Source organism: Bubalus kerabau, chromosome X, assembly GCF_029407905.1.
Source record: "Bubalus kerabau isolate K-KA32 ecotype Philippines breed swamp buffalo chromosome X, PCC_UOA_SB_1v2, whole genome shotgun sequence".
Classification (NCBI taxonomy): domain Eukaryota; kingdom Metazoa; phylum Chordata; class Mammalia; order Artiodactyla; family Bovidae; genus Bubalus; species Bubalus kerabau.
The window spans coordinates 7,206,553-7,225,153 of record NC_073647.1 but is presented as its reverse complement, the minus strand read 5'-3'; the positions used below and the strand labels follow the sequence as shown (position 1 = coordinate 7,225,153).

Below are 18,601 nucleotides of genomic sequence, written 5' to 3'. Positions count from 1 at the left end.
TGCCCTCGCATGCAGAAGGAAGTTCACCAATGTACTAGATTTCAAGTGTTAGGTAGAATTGGAGATGCCTTGTATGGTATGTTATGCAAGCTCACTGGAGACCACCCACATGCTCCCCTATCTGATGAGCAAAATACAGAGGGGATCAATAAGAATTTGAGAACAACCAGTACACTGCAGTCCAGTATTAAGCTCATTTCTCATACAATTCTAGAAGGTATTGTTTGAAAACTATGTGGTGTTGAGACAGATGGCATTTTCAAAAATTCAGAATTTAAAGCTATCTCAGAGCGTATTGACACTGACAGCCTGTCATTTGCTTTGCTTCTTGAGGAAATGAGCAGATGCTATGACATAATCTCAAGCATAGCATCCAATGTGACCTGGCCAGGTAGCCAAGAGATAACTAACAAGGGGAAAACTACAGGTAGCCAAGAGATAACTAACAAGGGGAAAACTACTGCCCCCAAAATAGGAACCAGAAAAGAAAAGCATCTGAATAAACTGAAAACCTTGGCCTCGGACATCTTTGAAATGGTTTTTGCTAAGTTGGAAGGGTTTGCCAATAGAAATTTGGAAAATCTTGGTGCTATAATCTGTGGATATAAAAAGAACAAGACATACTGTGAAAGTGAAAATACCAACATTTGTGGTAACACACATGAAAAACGATTGCAGTCGACTTTATACAGGCATGCAAAGAAAGTGTCAAGTACTATTTTGAAAGCTCTTCAAACTGAATTAAACATGAACTTGCCAGATTTGGAAACATGTATAAGTAAGCCACTACAAGAGAAACAAATACTTAAGAGTTTAGTCAATTTCATTTTAGATGCAGTGTCTCCAGATATGTTTAACGAACCTGAACCAGAAGAGAGAGGCATTGAAAATTACAGATATAGGCCAATCTATGGAAATTTTCTTCCTGGAGGAGCTGACCCAGATTCATATCTAGAAGATCCTGCAGATACAGAGAAAGAAAGTGCTGGGGAGGAAAGACCAGCAGAAGATGAAACTAAATCCGATTCTCTTAAGCAACAGGAACTAGAAAAAAACACTAAAAACTTTTGAAGTGGAACTCAAAGAGCCAAAAAAGTCCCCAGTTGTGCCCATTGTAAGAAATACTTTGAATGAAATTTTTCACAATGATTTAATTGGTCAGTTAAAGGTGTTTACTCTTCCCCAGTCCCATTTATGTGACATTCCTCATGCTGAAGATGAACCATTTGCTCAAACATCTGTTCAGTCCCTGGAGAAAACAGTGGGCCCTTTAGTATCTGAAGCAGATGTAACCATTGTTGCAGATGGTGTCGTTAGAACCATATTTCAAAAACTTTATTCTGCTGCCATGACAGATAGAAATGAAAGTGAAAATAGGTATAATAATACTATCACCTTTCCAGCAGATAATCTCTTTTCCTAAACCTACCCATGGAGGAAAGTCCCCTGTTTATTCTACCATACTGGATAGAAATCCACGCACATTTCAGTCCACTTTCAATATTGGTAAACTGACCAAAATAAATGTAGTTGAAGATATTATACAGTCAATATTAACAAATTTAGAAGCATTTGCTACTTCCACAGTAAAGGCTCTCTTTTGTCCTCACATCATTTTCACAGTTCCTGTGGCTTTACCTTCACAGCAGGATGAGATTGCTTTACAACAACCATGGTTATCCACCAAAGATTCATATTCTGAAGACCAATTTTCTTGTTGCTCAGTGGATCACAGTAAATCTGGAAAGACCGCCTCGATATGTCAACTGAGTGCCTCTAAATTAAATATGTATGCAACAGAAGTGGCTAGACAAATTTTACAAGGAATCGAACATAAATTAGATCAAGACATAAGAAGTCCATTCTTAACTCAGAGTGTTGTGGCCTTTGAAAGTATTCCAAGTCAGGTTGTTAGCACAGTGCTAGATACTGTGTCTACTAAAGGCAAATATGAAAAAAATGTATTTGACAGAGAGACTGATCCAGTTGCACCAGAAGATATTATTGAAAAGCTATTCAATAAAAGTGATTATCGTAAAAGAACTTCAATTTCAAGTACTAGATACCATTGAAGGTATCTTAATTGATATCTGTGAGGAAACAACAGATGAGAATAATCTCCCACTTGCTGTATCCACTCTTAAATGTAATGTAAGTGGGAGACATTTAGAAACAAACTCTGAAAGGGACCCTAGGTATACAAATAAGGCTATTCTTACACTTTTAGTTCCTAAGGAGCGCGTTGCTATGATTTCCAATGATATGGTGGATATTGTTCTTTAAAATCTCACTTCTGCTATCATGGTTCGCATCAGTGCAAATGATTCCATTTCTCCAAGATTGTCTACAGCATTTTCTGATGCATTTTCCAAAGCAGAGCATCAACAATCTCCCATTAAAGACTCAGTGAATGGAAGGGCAGAGCGTCAACAACCTCTTGTTACAGACTAAGTGAATGAAAGGGCAAAGCGTAAGCAACCTCCTGTTATAGATTCAGTGAATGAAAGGAAAAGGGAGAGATTTCCTCTTGCAAGAAAGGTAAGAGATATTCAGCTGAAATCAGCTCTTTCTGATGATAATCAGACAACTGTACTTAAGAAACAAGATGCTAAGAAACCTACTCCTGATCCATGTAAGGAAAATGCTTACTGTTACTTTATTACTAAAACTATTTTGAATAGATTAAAATCTTTTGCCACAGAAAGAATAGATTTGCTACTTATTCTTGATCCTGAGACTAGAGAAAAACCGGATGTTGGCTCAGAATTTACAAATTGGAAACAAAATGACAGTGTGTTTCTTGAATCAAACCAAACGCCATTAGATGTGACTGTCCCGAAAATATCAACAGCTGGAACCATTGTCCATCAAGAAGTCACAAATTACACATTAGCTAATTACAGAGAAAACCATAGACCTGCAATTCATATATCACAAGCTAGTCTTAAGGAATATGCTGACCTCATCGCCAGTACCATTTTGACGCTTATAAAAAATGACAAAGACCTAGAAATCCAAAAGATGTATACATATCAAACAATACTTCATTTCAAGAAAACATCATTGCAAGTGAAACTGTCAACAACATCTTAAAGAGTTTATGTAATAAAGTATCTTTGAAGGCAAGTGGCTTTTACTCAAAGCAGGACCCTGATCTTTTTACCCAACTAGCTGTACAAAATGAAATAGTGCCAGGTCAAAGAAAAATGGAAGACAACACCAAACTGTCTCTCTTTTCAAAATAGTCAGGTGAAAACCAAAAAACACAAGAAGTGGAAAACCAGAGAAGGACATTGGAAGAAATATTTAGAAATGGAGAATCTGGACAGGAAAAAACAAATTCTTTGTTAAGTGTAGTTAAGGAAATTTTAAAGAAGGCATATCAAAGGGTATTGGAAAACACAGAACATTGTTCTCCATTCAATGAACTCCCCCACTTTACATCTGATTCTAAAATTAAAACATCAGCATGAAAAAAAGCCTTACAGTCACATATAAGCAGTGTTGTAAATGACACAGTTGAAAGTGCTTACACAAAACTGTTCTCAGTAATTATGACCTCGTTATATGAAAACAGTGAGACCAGAGGAGAAATGGAAGCCTCTGGCAGTGATGGATTACTGATGAATCCATCATGCTTTAGAGAACTGAAACAAGCAGAAAAAAGCAGTGTTCCCCCTAAACCTGTGATACCACAAGTTTATCCTTACACAGGCATTGGAAGTGTCAGTTCATTGGAAAACACCTTATTGCAATTTTCTCCATTGTGACTGGGTAAACACTTGGTTCAAAAGGTTCTCAAAAAGATCACAGATTTTGCTTTGCTGAATCTAGAAGAGAATTCGTCCCCTAAAGGTCAATCTGATGAAATTCTGAGGCCATGTAATTCTAAAGCTAGCCCCAAGGGCAGCCCTAGGGCAAGTGTTAAGACAAATTTTAAAACAAAATCAAAAGTTAACTCTTTGTCTAAATTTGGAACAAAACCACAGCTCAGACCTAGTGGAGCTAAAGCCCAAAGCAAAACCAAGTTAGGTCCTAGAGAAAAGACCCTAAAAGGTAGCTGGTCCAAGACTTCCATTGGGCTCCCACACCTACTGTCAATAGGGGAGGCCAAAAGTCCCTCACTGAGAGCAAAACTCCCCACTGCAGAGCTAAAAATGTATGCCAGGGATATACTACGTAATATTCTGCAAACAACTGTGAATGAATTTGAAGAGGTGAGGCAAAACAGAGCAGTGGCAAATGTAAACACTTTACTTTCTGATCAAATTGAGAGAGCAAGTGGAATAGTGAGTGCAGTTTTGCAAGGACTACATGCTATGAAGAATAATTTGGCCAATCCAATAAAAGGCTCACATTCAGATGATCTCAAACTTCCACGGGGGGTATTTTAGTACAACCTCTGCTGCAAATCCAGAAGCCCATTTCTCCTTGGAGAATGTTTCTTCACAACTAGACAAACTCTTTCCCAAAGAAGATATTTTTAAACAAGTGTTTGACAAATGGCAAACAGAATCAAGCAACATGGATAACGAAAAATATAAGCTACCAATGATAGCCGAGGCTGTTTTGAATGAAATTTCAACAAAAGCAAAAGAATTAAAACTCCATTTCACTTTTAGGTTTGTCACTTCTTGAGCCATGTGAAAGCAGTCACCATCATTTTAAAAGAGCTGCTTCTAGAGTTGAGGATTCTCAAGCACAAATTAATATATTTGGCCAGGAAATCATTAAAAAACTATTTGAAAAATTAGAGTTGTGCTTCTTGACTCAGATGTTCACAACGGATAGTAAAGAAACACTACAAAGCAAGAAAGAAACTGCTGCTAGAAGAAAATGTGGTTCCTCATGAACAATCTTAACGATGTACCAACTTACAACACAAAGTTGAAAGACAAAACACTGGGGATCGCTGGCCACCAAATCACTCAAGAGATCTTGGAAGGGGTTCTGAACACCTTAGAGTCATTTGCAGACCTACAGTTTAAACATGTCTCTACATATGCTTTTTCTGAAATTGTGAGAACACCTATTGAAAACTTTTTTGCTGTGCAACAGAAACCACCAATGAAAACAACATTTCCCAAGTTACAAACACTGACTACGTTTCCTGATGAATCTAAACCAAGTAGTATGATTTCCCAGGAAAACATAAACAACGCCTTCAACAGCTTTATTTTTTCCATTCAGAATTGCTTACTTATGCTGTTAATACTGTTACTGACATGCTTAGTATAATTAAGAACAAACTAGACAAAAATGCACAAGGAACCATCTTCAACTAGCATATTTGAAGAAAACATTGTAGCAAGTCAGATCATCAGCACACTGATAAACCAGTGCACTTATTTCTATGAGTTGATGATCAAAAGCCATGCAAAGGAAAATCTGCTCCAAGGAGCTAAAAATGTCTACAGTGTTAATTGCTCCCGATTTACAACTGGACCAGAAATGTCCACTTCAAAGTCAAAGGGAATTAGCTGCTGGGATGATCCTCCACAAGTCTCCAGCTTGTTGTCTTATTCAGAGGAAGATATGAAAATAAAGGACAAGACTTCCTTAGATGTACCTTCATATGTCAGATACTCTACCGGAGATTCAACTAAAACCATAGAGCCAATGGAAGGGCTCGAATCCGAGTTTAAACCATCATCTCCTAGAAGTGAAGCCCAAGCCTTCAGCCATTTTGATCAAGCTGTGAAAGGAGACTACTCTCTCCCAGAAGGCACTGTCTTACAAATTTCATCTCAGAAATCCAGTGACTCTGCACAGGCAGCACTAGAGCACCCCATGTCTTTCAAAGAAGCGGAAGAGGGTGAAAATCAAAGAGTGCTTCACTATGAGCCCCTCAAACCAGTTGTTAACTCAGATTTTGTTTTGCACAAAGGATATTCCTTTAAGGCAGCATTTATCTGAAAATCTGGTTTGCAGTGTTACAGAGGGATCTAGGATTGATAACTCAAATTAACTTAAAAGTTCTGTGGCATCATCAAAAGGCTACAGAAATGGGAAAAGTTATTTGTTTAACTGTAATGGTCTCTTCCTTAATCTGGCTTTAACATTGCAAAATGGAAAGTAACATTTGACTAGGGAAGTGAGGAGAATGAAAATTTACTCTTTGAAGCTTCCTTTGGAAAATATGTTCCAAGGATTAGGGTGTTGGAGGGGTGAGGAGTGAACATTCAAAGTCCTTCACAATTTTGCCATTATTCATCAGTTTTAAAAATCCCGGTCAGCCAACACTTTGTCTTTTCCATGAAAATTTCTTTATTTAGATTGGTGTATTAGTTCCCTAGTAAGAAGTTCAGAAAAACATGTTATCGTGTCTAAATCTGTTAAAAGACTTGCAAAGCAAATGATGAAAACAGTGTACTTAAAGTATGCATTTTGCATTTCTTGATGAGTAAAATGTAAACTTTGAAGCAAAAGGAGGAACCTTAGGGTCTCTTCTTTGAACTGGACTGTTAATCTTGAATGCAAAAAAGAATTATCGAAAAGAGGAAATATTGCTTGTGATTTTCATTTATTTTTTCTTTTAAACATATGACTAATATATAAGTAAAAGGCACTTAAAGATAAGTAATTTTACTAAATTGAAATAGAAACCATGTGAAAGTTGCCTTACTATTCAATACAGTAGAACCACAGCAAAAATGACTGAGTTGATTGTTTTTTAACATTCACTGTCTCTTTAATTCCAGACTTCTAGTAGAAATTCATTTCAGAGCTTAATAAAGCCCGACATCACCAAAGTGGAGCTTTTAAAAGATGTTCAAAGCAAAAAAGATCTTATCATTCGGTTAATCATTCGGTCAATAATTCAAGAAAATTTAGAAAATAAAGAAGAAAGCGTAGATTCTGATGAAGATGAAGTTGTTTTACAAGAGGTTGTAAAAGAAGAAGAAGAATTTCTAGAAAGCCCACTTGAAGATCAAGTAAAAGAAGACATGAAGCTCACTACCAGCACAGTGGCTCACCCTAAGCCACCAGTTAGCAAATGCAGTCTGAAAAAATTTTTGTCAGTAGGAAAATGTCAGCCCAAATCCAGAGTAACTATAATGACTGAAGTGTCACCAGCAAAACAGACGGAATCTGAACAGACACTAATAACTGATTCTAACATTGATGTAACTACCTCAAAATGCTTGACTGTCACAAACTCGCCTTGGGAGAAAAAGACACAACTGAGCGTAAGTGAGAAATGTAACTATCAGTGACCAGGTGTCTCTAGAAAGGGTAGAGAGTTTCACAAACTTAGTCCAAGTAATACACATTGGGTAGGAAGATAAGGGCATCACCTGGATCCCAAGTAGTCTCTCCCAGCTCTGATGATATTTACAACAAAAGGGAAATGATTAACAGATGAAGCCAGGTGCCGGGGTCCAGCCCTGGTGGGTCCAGGGAATTGGAAGGGGAGATGGCTTCGGTGATCAGGATACAATAGAATTAAAGATATAAAGAGTGGTTAAATAAGGATAGTGAGAAAGAATCAGTGAGAAAATTCAGCGAAGAAAAGAGGCTGAATAAGTTGGTTTACATGGAAAGCTAATAAAATTCCAAGACAAGGAATTTGCATCACCTACGTAGGCCGCAGGCGTCCTCCCATTCTCCCGAAGGAGAGGAGACACTAAGGCCTCCCTGGTCAGATCTTAGAAGCCCAGGCAAAATTAGTAGGCTTGACGAGCCTCCACGCTACAGATGGGAATTCAGCCAGAAGGTGAGAGAAAGAACGACATGGGGAGACCAAGCTTCGGTGAACAAGGCCCACACTTTATTTTCCAAAGTAGTTTTTATACCTTAAGTTGTGCATAGAGGATAATGGGGGAAGGGGTAGAGTCATGCAGTAAGCCAGGCTTTCTTCCTGCAAACTTATCATATGCAAAAGTGTAGGTGATGTACATCATCTTCTGGCCAGGAGGCCTGTTAACATTTTAAGATCCTTTCTTCAGAAAACTCATTTTTCTCTAAAGGTGATTATTCTAAAGTCAGGCACCACCCTCCAAAAGCATTAGATAAAGTTGCATTCCTATAGGGCAAAGGTGTGGTGGGCTATAACAAGAAAAGAATTAACTCAAGGGTCCAAGGTTACAAACATTAAAGCTACTACTTACATTCCTATACACCAATTATATTAATCAATACACTCCCAGGGACACAGAAGGTAAGGGATATGGAAACTTAGCAGCAAACATTGGCCCAACAAGTGAAAAACCCTTCACCAATACAATTTCTAATCAATCTTTTAACTGCTCCAAGGAATCTGTATTTAGACAGTTTAGAACATCTCACGCCTCTCACGGTTGGGAGGCTATGGACAATCACACGTGGCCGGAAGAATCTGTTCAGGCAGGCTAGAGGACTTCCAAAGGAGTCTGTAGGTTGAAACACTCTTGTCACGCCCAGGAACTTTATTAGCTGGAGCTGTAAGTTAACTCTTTTTCAGAGAGAGGTGGTGGTGGGGGACAGCCCCCCGTAAAGTCAGAGGTGTAGGTGAGAGCACAAAGCAGTAAAGTAGGCAGACTCTGGTTATGGGGGTAGATGCTCGAGAATTTCCAGGGGGACTCCTGAGGCTCGATCCCGCCTTTGCCTATGCCAAGCCTCCTTCCTCATGACCTTTGCCACGGGCAGAGTTCCTCACGCTGGCTCCCGGCAGCCAGGAGCCTCAACTGAAGAACAACAGATCATGGAAAGAGTCCTAGGCTATTTAGAAGGACAAGAAAAACAGAAAATAGAAACTGGTTAGGAGAAACACAAGCTAATTATTTAAAATGATAGGTTGTGGGGGGGTTTGGTACACTGACCTGTAAATATTCATTGGAAGTTTTGTGTGTACCAACTCCATTCCAGTGGGCAGGAACAGAAGATGGACTTGAAGGGGAGTAAAAACATTCATGCAAATTCAGCCTATCTGGGTTTGAATTCTGGCTTTGTCACTTAGTAGCTATGTGACATTGGGGAAAGTTATTTAACCAACTATCTTCTTAAAAATTACTTATCCAGCTTGCTAGTTGAATATGTTGAATATTCCCCCTGTTAACAGCCCATAAACTCTAGCTCTTATCCCTGGTTCTGTACCCTTCTAGTGGTGATCTGGGCCTCACTGACCTCTTGGGTTAGCCCTATCCCAAAAATCGTACCTTACTCATATGTATGGGGATTACACATGATTTAGAATTTCCTAGTAAAACAATCCCATGGATTATCCATTTGAAGGAAACCTGGGTTCAATCCCTGGGTTGGGAAGATCCTCTGGAGAAGGGAAAGGCTACCCACTCCAGTATTCTGGCCTGGAGAATTCCATCGACTACAGTCTACGGAGTTGCAAAGAGTCATACATGACTGAGCAACTTTCACTTTCACTTCTTTCCAATTAACTCAGAAGCAGCAATGAACCAGAGAAAACAAAACACAGGGATATGACTCTGGCCAGTTCAGGAGCTCATCATCAGGTCAATAGCCTTGCACAAACTCTGTGTATTGGGATCTGTTTATTTACTGGAAAGCCATGTGAAATCTCATGAGCAAACAAAGTGTGCCTGGTCAGAAATGCTGGCTATATAGATAACTAAGGAAATGTTGTGGTATATTTTATTTATTATACACACTCTTTTGTGTCTTACTTGTATTTTTCCAGGAAACAGAAATGAGACCTAGCACCGAACCAACACATGACTTCATCCATAGAATGATGAGTGTATCTTTAAATGATGAAGAAGATCTGGCTTCATTTTCTAGGTACAGTCAAAGTAATACTAGTTGGCTAAGGAAATAGAAATCTGAAATGAAGATTACGTTGATGGGAAGAATGGGCCTCTCAGGTACACCTGTGAGGAAGCCAGTTTAGCCCTTCAATCTCCCCTCACTCCTTCCCCTAACTCCCCTCTGTGTTTACTTCCTGGGCCCTCCCTTCACATCTTTTCTCCTATTCCTATTTATCTGGTCTCTACTTTCTTCTCCTGGGATCTGCTTTCTAGTATAGTGGTCTATAGTATAGTTACTTTGAGTCTTTAATGTGTTAGGTTCTTGAATCTGGGAGACAGGCTCTGAGTCAACAGTCCCCACACTAACGGCTCACCTAAAGGAGTTCCCACTTAGTTCATGTATGTACCTAAATGCTCAGCAGGGTGGCCCTGTCAGAAGAATCCCAAGGACACAGAGGGGCAATGTAAATTAGAGCACTCAGGGAAGAATTCTCAAAGGCATTAGAGTTGGAATTGGGCTTTAAATGATGGATAAGATTTAGATAAGACCATCCGGTCGGAAAAGACTATAAGAGAAAGGCTGGACCATGTGGTATCTATAGGGACAGGGAGGAACAAAGTACACTGAAGTCTTAATAGTTTTTCTAGAATAGCCAAAACATGTCTAAAATTGCCCTTGTGTCCATAAGAATATTCACAAACTGGGAACAGTAGCACTCTGTTTTTGGTTTTTAAAACTTTTTATTTTATATTGGGGTATCACCAATGAACAATGTTGTAAGAGTTTCAGGTAGACAGCAAAGGGATTCAGCCATACATATACATGTATCCATTCTCCCCCAAACTCCCTTCCCATCCAGGCTGCCACATAACATTGGGCAGAGTTCCCTGTGCTATACAGTACTTCCTTGTTGGTTATCCGTTTTAAATACAGCAGTGTGTGCATGTCCATCCCAAACTCCCTAACCACCCCTTCACCCCACCCTCCCCGCTGGTAACCATAAGTTCGGAACAGTAGCACTTTGTATCATGGGAGAAATAGGGCATAAGGAAGAAAATCCACCCTGTCCCAACTATATCCTTTTCCACCTGGCACCATGAAATCAAGGTTTCTTTTTGACCCGATGCCATTTTAGGACATCCACTCCTGGCCCACCACTGGCTTTATCTCCACTCACGCTTGTCTTAACATACATAATTAGTATTGCAGGCAAATCTCAACTATTGGTATCATTGCATAACACAAGTGGGAACATATAAAACCAAAGTCAATGTAGCTGTCATTTTTATTTTGAGAACTCACAGACATTCCACGCCAGGTTTGCATCTATATAAATAAAGACTTGCACAGATGGTTCTTTAACAGTCATTATTATTCATTAATAATTATTCATTCCTTCATATAAAATACAAGGAAAATGAAATGTCTTGTATCTTTTCTTTAGTTTTGATGATGAGAGTTCCACAGATCCAAGTGCCACGGTTACAGAAGGTTGGATTGATTTCTTTTCTTACTTTAAATTAGATTGTATTTAAAAAAAGAGTTTGTTCATCACATTGATGAATACTGAGTTTTCCAGTAGGCTGATCTAAATTGGAAGAATACTGAGTCAGTTAACCAGCTAGTGTGATGAACTAGTTTGCTTTTTCTGAAACACTAGTAAGATTCCATTAATAATTGTGGCGAAAAGTATGTAGTGTGACTATAAGTTTACAGTTACCATGATCCTGTGGGAAATATCCAGGAAATAAAGGTTTATCACATCTATATGTAGACTACAGCCCATGCTACTAGGGTTTAATCATCTCTTTAAGTAGGTATGCTTGCTTTGTATAACTAGGTCAGCCCCAGTAAAATATATTTAAAAGCTTTTAAAGCTAAAAATGAAACCTACGTTTATTTGCTTGCATTAAATCCTGGCTAGGGTGCACCCCACTTTAATTCTGTCTCTGTTAAAACTGACTCCTTATTTATGAGTTGGGTTTGGTCCTCTATTCTTTTAAAGCTCAAAGGATCAATGTGGCTCTAACAGTGGGACAGCACTGAGGTAGGGGTATCATGTTTACGGTAAAGATGGGCTGAAAACTCCAACTACAGAGCTGGAGTTGGCCTTGGTTGTTTCAAGCCTGCACCCACTCAAGAAGTTACTCAAGAAATATATCCTCTCCATTTGAGAGTGGGAATAACATTTATTAAAAGATGAATCATAGAATGGAGGTAAGTTGCCAGAATCCCATAAATAGGTCATCGTCAGAGGATGATACGTCACTGGCGTGTTTCCTGTATTATGGAATCATAGGCTGTCAGAGCCAGAAAGTAGCTGGTATAACCTTATTTTACAGCTGAAGAGACTGAGGTTCAGGGTAGGGAAGTGACTTGTCCAAGGTCATACTGTCAGTCAGAATATAGATCCCACGTCTCCTAAATCTGAACTCAATGTCATTGTTTTCTTCAACTTCACTGCAGTGAGTCACGCTTAGATATAGGTATCCTGTGGTAATATTTAATATTGCACCTGTCCAGTTCATGCATTCATTCACATTCAACAGAGTCACTGGGCACTTTCTTCGGGCTGGACACTGTTCTAAGTTGTGGAGATAGAGCTGCGAATGAGAGACAAAGTCTTCACCTCCTTCTAATTGGGAAGGGGATATCAACACAATAGGGCTTCCTCTGGGGTGGTGAAGAGTTGGCCAGGACTGAGTGACTGAGTACAGCACATAAACACAATAATTCTAGATAGGAATAAGTACTTCCCATTTCACCCAGGATAAAGGCCGGGGTCTTTACAATGGCTTACAAGGCCACACATGGTCTGGATTCCATTCTCCCCTCCTGGTGACCTGTCTTGTCCACCTCTCTTTATGATCCCTCTTAATCCCTCCACTCCCGCCACATGAACATTTATCTTCTTCAGATCTTTGCTGAAATATTATATTCGAAGTCAAAAATTCCCTGAACACTTTTCTTTAAAACTGAAACCCCAATGCCACCCCAGCACTCCCTGCTTTAATTTTATCCCTAGCATTTGTACCATCTGAAAGCTTTTTTTAAAAAATTGTTTATTGACTCTCTCCCTTCCCTAGAATGTTAGTTCCATGAGGGCAGGGATTTTTCTCTGTTCACTGTATCCCCACATGTCTACAAAAGAAGCACAGAGTAGATACTCAGTACGTATTTGTGAAATTCATGAATGAATATGAAAAAAAAAAATAAAGAAGAGCCCAAGTGATATAGAATGACTGGCTAGATTAGTTTGGTCCAAGAAGTCTAGAAACATCAGATCTTAATAATGAGACGGAAGTGACCACAAGAAGATCTGGAAGCAGAGGGTCCCACACACAGAGTTCAGTAAGTGCAACGGACCCTAGATGGGATGAGTTTGGCATGTTAGAGGCATCTTCCCCACAACCTGTGCCCTGAATTTGAGGATCTCACCTCTTTTGGTTTCTTCTGCTTGCCTAGTTTCTGCGATTCTCTGATGAAATTATTGAGGTTATTTTTGTGCTAAAATGTGTATATGTCTCAGAAATAACTATTTTCCAATATTGTGTTTTGATCACAGAAAGTCTTGAATGTCCATGTCTGGAGAATTTGAGCAGTCTTGAGGTAAATATTTTTCACTGGGTCCCCTCATTGTGAGCCAGTGGAACCCTGACAAAAATGAGGGAGTGCCTTAAAGTAAGGGTGTGGCATGCCTTGAGGTTGCCTCAGGAAGCACTCCCAGTTGGGACCAACCTCTGGTTGAAGTTATTGTCCCCGAGTTAAGCGCATAGGGTAAGCCCCTTAGCACCTGAGAACAATGGCACGCAAGGAGTGAGGCCCTGGAACTGGAGGGCCCGGTGGGGGCAGCGAGGGAACAGATGCTTCGAAGAGGAAGGGGCGCTGGCTGAGGGAAGTGAACGCTGGCTCCATCTGCTTTGCAGGGTACCCTTCCTAGGCAGCTTTCCAAAAATCTGGCCCACTCCTTAGTGTGATCCCAAGAAATTCCCTCCACCTAAAGCCCTCTTAGGAAGTCTCTGAGGAGACTGAAACTACAGCTCCTCCTAGATCCTCCTCTCTGTTTTGTATTACTTTTGCTTTACTCTTGGTTCACTTTAACCATCCCCCAGCATGCGTGTACACACTCATAAACACAAACCATCCCCCTTATCCTGCGTTATTTTCTTCACACCACTTAGGTCACCATTTAGTCATTTATTCAACATTTATCAAGTGCCTACTATGTGCCAAGGGCTAGAGATTCAGAAGTAAACAAAGCTGTCAAATATTCCTGCCCTCATCCTCTGGCACAGGATTCACTTGAGTATAAGCTTCATGACAGCAAGGGCTTGTCTTGTCAGAATAACTGCCTTAGCACCATCAGAGTCAAATTTCAACCACGTCAGGAGGGCCTCAACTCCTACCCCCATGAAGCTGATGGACAGCCCTGTGTGGGAATTGTTACACAGAGCAGAGGTTCACAACCCTGGCTGCAGCCTGGAATCAACTTTAACAACGGACGCCCAGCGTTCCATCCCCAGAGATTCGGATTCAGTTGGTCTGGGTTGCAGCCTGGGCCCTGGGTGATGCTGACGAACAGGCAGTGTTGAGAACCACTGAGTTAGCGGACTTGTGTCTGGCCATTTAGTAGCATCTGCCCCTTCCCCTCCTTCCTTTAGATAGGGAATTCTCAACCTGACTTCATGCTAGAGTCACCTAGGCAACTTAGAAAAGAGAACAATGCTTGCCCCAGCCTCAAGGATTCCTGTTCATTTGGGGCGGGGTCCAAGCATGCCTATTTGTAATATTTCTCCAGATGGTTGTGTTGTGCAGCCAACGCTGAGAACCAGTCCCTTAGATTGTTCTGTCCCAGTTTATCCCTTTATATATCCTATCCTCCATATCTTAATCCATAAACTGCCTCAAATCCAAAATTTCACCATAATACTCTGCTCTCCATACCAATGGTAGGTGTTGGTGTGGAGAGTTCTCTCATCTCTCATGCTTCTCTCATCTTGCCTTCATTGATTTGCCCCATCCTTTTTAACCGCCCTCACCATGGCACACCTAGCCCAGCCACCTCCCCCAGCCTACTGCAGGCCCTTCTGGGACCCTGCTGCTTCTGCATTCCAGGGGGTGAGGAAGGTCCACAGAGCAAAGCCAGCACCTGAGCCACCATCTCTGCCCTGCCCCCTCCAGGCTGCTGCAACCTCACACTACCACTTTCTTGCTCCAGACCTCACAATGGTTAAGAATTATTTCAAAGAAGATTGGGGTAGTAAAATGGACCTCCCCTTGCCTCCTCCTTCCCTTAAGACCTCCACTATCATTAGCTTTGCTCAGAGAAGGATCGAAAATGTTTTATTTGTTCCAAGTTCCTGGAGGGGAAGGGCAGCATGGCTGACATTGTTCTGTGACCTGGGACACGTGAGCCCTTGAAATTATCCACCAGGGGCAGCCCTTGTCTGAGTCTGGCGCCAATCCTGGGTGTCCTAATTAGCAAGAATTATGAGAAGTCATGCCTAGGAATAACCAAAGTCCCAGAAGATAATTCTTTGAGACTGAGGGGCCCTGAGATTACTATGTATGATGCCACCATGGTTGTGCTCCCTTCAGGGTTTCTAGTGTTCACTGTCCATCAAAGGGCAGAGGCTTAAGCTAGTATTTCACCTTTGTCTTGGCAGTTTCTCACCCTCTATCAATGCAGAAGTGACCGGACCAGCCAATATTCCTCAAACGATGGCACTTCAGGTACAACAAATTTATCATTTTAGAATGAAGCTCTCAATTATGTCATTTTGAACATAGAGGAGTTTCGATCATTCACCCCCCCTTGCCCATCACATTGAATGGGTCTTGCCTTGCAGCACACCCACCCACCACCAATATGAGGATGAGATAATATGACTTAGTATGTATGTGTGTGTGTGTGTGTGTGTGTATGTGAGTTGCTCAGTTGTGTCTGACTCTTTGCGACTCCATGGACTGTAGCCCTCCAGGCTCCTTTGTCCATGGGATTCTCCAGGCAAGGATACTGGAGTGGGTGGCCATTTCCTTCTCCCTTAGTATGTATGTAGATTGCAATTTGCAGGTTATTATGCAGTTCTCTGACTTAAACCTGCAGGCAGTTCCTGGTCATGGGAGTAACATTTATTAGGGACCGGCCATGTACCAGGCATTCTGCTAAGTGCTTTTCTCACATCCACCCTGTGAAGCATCATTTCCATTATATCGACAAGGTAACAGTCACTAAAGCTTATCATACCATGCTTCCTTGCAAGTCTTGAAGCTCTCTCTCAGAGAGGAGAAAATGGAGGCAAATGACCTGCCTGAGGTGGCACAGCCAGCAGGTGGCTGAGCCAGGGCTCTAACATCACAGGTCTTGAGGCTCTCTCCCATATTCTTTTTCCTGCCAAACAGGGGTCACATCTCAGAACTAAGCGGTGACCAGGAACTTCCTGCAGAGTTTAGTGATAAGTAGAAAAGATCCCATCTAGGTTTCCAAGTAGCATGTCCAGTCAAAGAGTAAAATCCCATTCTTCTGTGACTTCAGTTTGATGGGGACGCCTCCTCCCAACCCCTACATTCCACACATTAGAGGAGTTCACTGAGAAGCAGTTCAGATAACCTATTTTTGCTCTGATAAGGGCTTTTGGAGGAAGAAATGCAGAAATGGCTCACCCTGTGCTAAGGTGCTCAAAGTAGTAAAGCTCCCCACAGAGGAGAATTTACATTGAATTTGAAATTACAATGATACCTGCTTAGGAAAACCCACCCCAAAAGAGGGGACTTCTGGACCAACACAGGCTCATTACAGCTTATTTTTCACGAATAGGATTTTGGGGGAATCAAAATCAGTTCATGGTACGACGTGTCATTCCCTAGCCCTTGGCATGTGTCATGGCCATAAACACCCAGGTACATTTCTCTCTTGAGAGTGACCAGTACCAACCAAGTGAAGTCCATGGTGCTGCCCACAAAGCAGATCAAAGCAGCAGCAGGGTGTCTTGAAGGAGACCTGGAAATGGTGGCCAGGCATCTACATTTTTAACAAGACCCGCAAATTGCAAAAACAAAGCTTTATTTTTCCCCTCAAGATTTTCAGAATGTGGCCTTGCAGTATATGCTTGAATTCTGTAACTGTCTTTGTCTTACTTTTTCAGAAGAGATCTCTCCATTCAAGCCTTTACCTTTGCCTTTGCAAATTTTGGCTTTTTCCTTATTAATTTCTTGGTTGTTCTTATTTTGTTTGAGCTATCAGCACATTCCAGTACTGCATTATTGATCTGAAGAGCTAAACTATTCCCACCCCCCACTTTATTTGCGGTTAAATTTGCTATCTGCTACCTTAGTTTTAATCATAGATCCTTGAGGTTCCTAAGGTTATATTGCTAATGAGAAAAGCTGAGGATTTGCAAGAGGTCTAGGAGAACCCTGTCTTTTACTAGAAATAAGAAGGTATGTTCTTTACTGCCCTGTGTCTTTTTATGACATCTTGTCACAGTTCATCAGCAACAAAGGTAAATGCTCATTTCTGTCCTTACAGATACAACAGTCATTTTGTTAACATAAACTATTAGACGCTTTAAGAGCCCTTTGCACAAGACAAGTGGTATAGAACAATGAGTCCAAATGGAGACTTTTATTGGCCACACAAGTCCTGTATAGCTCACACAACAAACAGATCACTTGAGGTCAGACAACTGAAAATGTTCCCAGACTGAGAGAAATGCTAGCCTTTTGTAGTGCGCAGCTGCTTTTGCCTGGACATTTTGAAATGGACACCGGTACTGTTGAGAGTTGAAAGTTACCTTCTTGTGTGGAATTAGCTCATCAGGCTACCCATGTGACCTTAGCCAAGGCATCTGACTTCACTGGGTTTCTCCTGCTTTCTTCCCAAGGCTGTCAGAAGGAGCAAAATACTCTTTGTGAAAGCACTTTTAAAAACAAAAGCTATGATATAACTACTTATTTCTGAATCCTAAATGATCACTCCCCGGGGCCTGACAGCAATTGGAAAGCCTGGTAACTGATCACATTTCTCTTTTGGTTGTTCACAGACTTTGAAAAGCCCCATACTTCCTCTAGATGGGTCTGAAATGATGAGGAAGATATCATCAACTTCCTCCCAAGTGTTTTCAAGAATCTAACACCAGTGTTCCGAAACCTTCCTCGCCCTCACCCCCTCACCAAAACAGAAACTGAGACTGTAATACCCAATAACAGTAAGCATGTTGACCTTCCTCAAAAAATAAACGGTTGTTAAAGCTGACATTGTGTCCTACACACTGATTCTTATATTGAAAATAAGAGCAAAGAAAGCATAAACAGGCAGTTGGAGAAAAGGAGGGTTTTGATAAATGCTTCTGACAAGCATTTTGGGATGAAAAGAGCAGCTCTGTGTCACATAGAGATCCATCTAGCAGGCAGTGTGGGGTTGAAGCTCTGCTCTTGAGGGCCCTGCAGCCTTGCCGGGAAGATGAGAACTAACTTCAAAGCAAACGTGTGATACCAGTAAAACAACGTGTCATCACATCTTTCAGGCACCCTAGGTGTTCAAAGAAGGGAGTCATCGCTGTGGGCTGGAGTGGTCAGGATACATTTGCTGGAGGAACTGGAATTCAGACAATCCTCAAAGGACCATTCGGATTAGGGAGGCCTTGACGGCACCGGGAAGGCTATCCCCTCAGGTCACACACCTGCATACACTGCCGCCATGCCTGAACAATTTAGCTCTGGCCCATAGGACATTCTACGATGATGGAAATGGTCTGTATCTGCTCAGTTTGGTACAGGAGGCACCAGCCCCACGTGGCTATTGTCACTAGCGTGACTGAGGAACCCAGTCTTTCCATTTTATTTCAGTTTAAATAGCCACATGTAGCTAGTGGTTGCCTTATCAGACAGCACTAGTCTA

At 41.1% G+C, this 18,601-nt stretch overlaps 1 protein-coding gene across 2 annotated transcripts in view; it reads left to right on the top strand.

Annotated features, from left to right (window-relative positions):
* Window positions 1-17,858, top strand: part of LOC129639111 (fibrous sheath-interacting protein 2-like) — a 72,995-nt gene extending 55,137 nt beyond the window's left edge. Inside the window, exons 16-21 of one of the 2 annotated variants that reach the window (XM_055564030.1) lie at window positions 6,702-7,190; window positions 9,635-9,735; window positions 11,147-11,193; window positions 13,268-13,311; window positions 15,369-15,435; window positions 17,745-17,858. In XM_055564030.1, the coding sequence (XP_055420005.1) occupies window positions 6,702-7,190; window positions 9,635-9,735; window positions 11,147-11,193; window positions 13,268-13,311; window positions 15,369-15,435; window positions 17,745-17,782 (786 nt within the window). In that variant the 3' untranslated portion in view covers window positions 17,783-17,858. The remainder of the gene's footprint in view (window positions 1-6,701; window positions 7,191-9,634; window positions 9,736-11,146; window positions 11,194-13,267; window positions 13,312-15,368; window positions 15,436-17,744) is intronic. The other variant, XM_055564033.1, reaches the window with a different exon arrangement.
* Window positions 17,859-18,601: the final 743 nt, after the last annotated feature.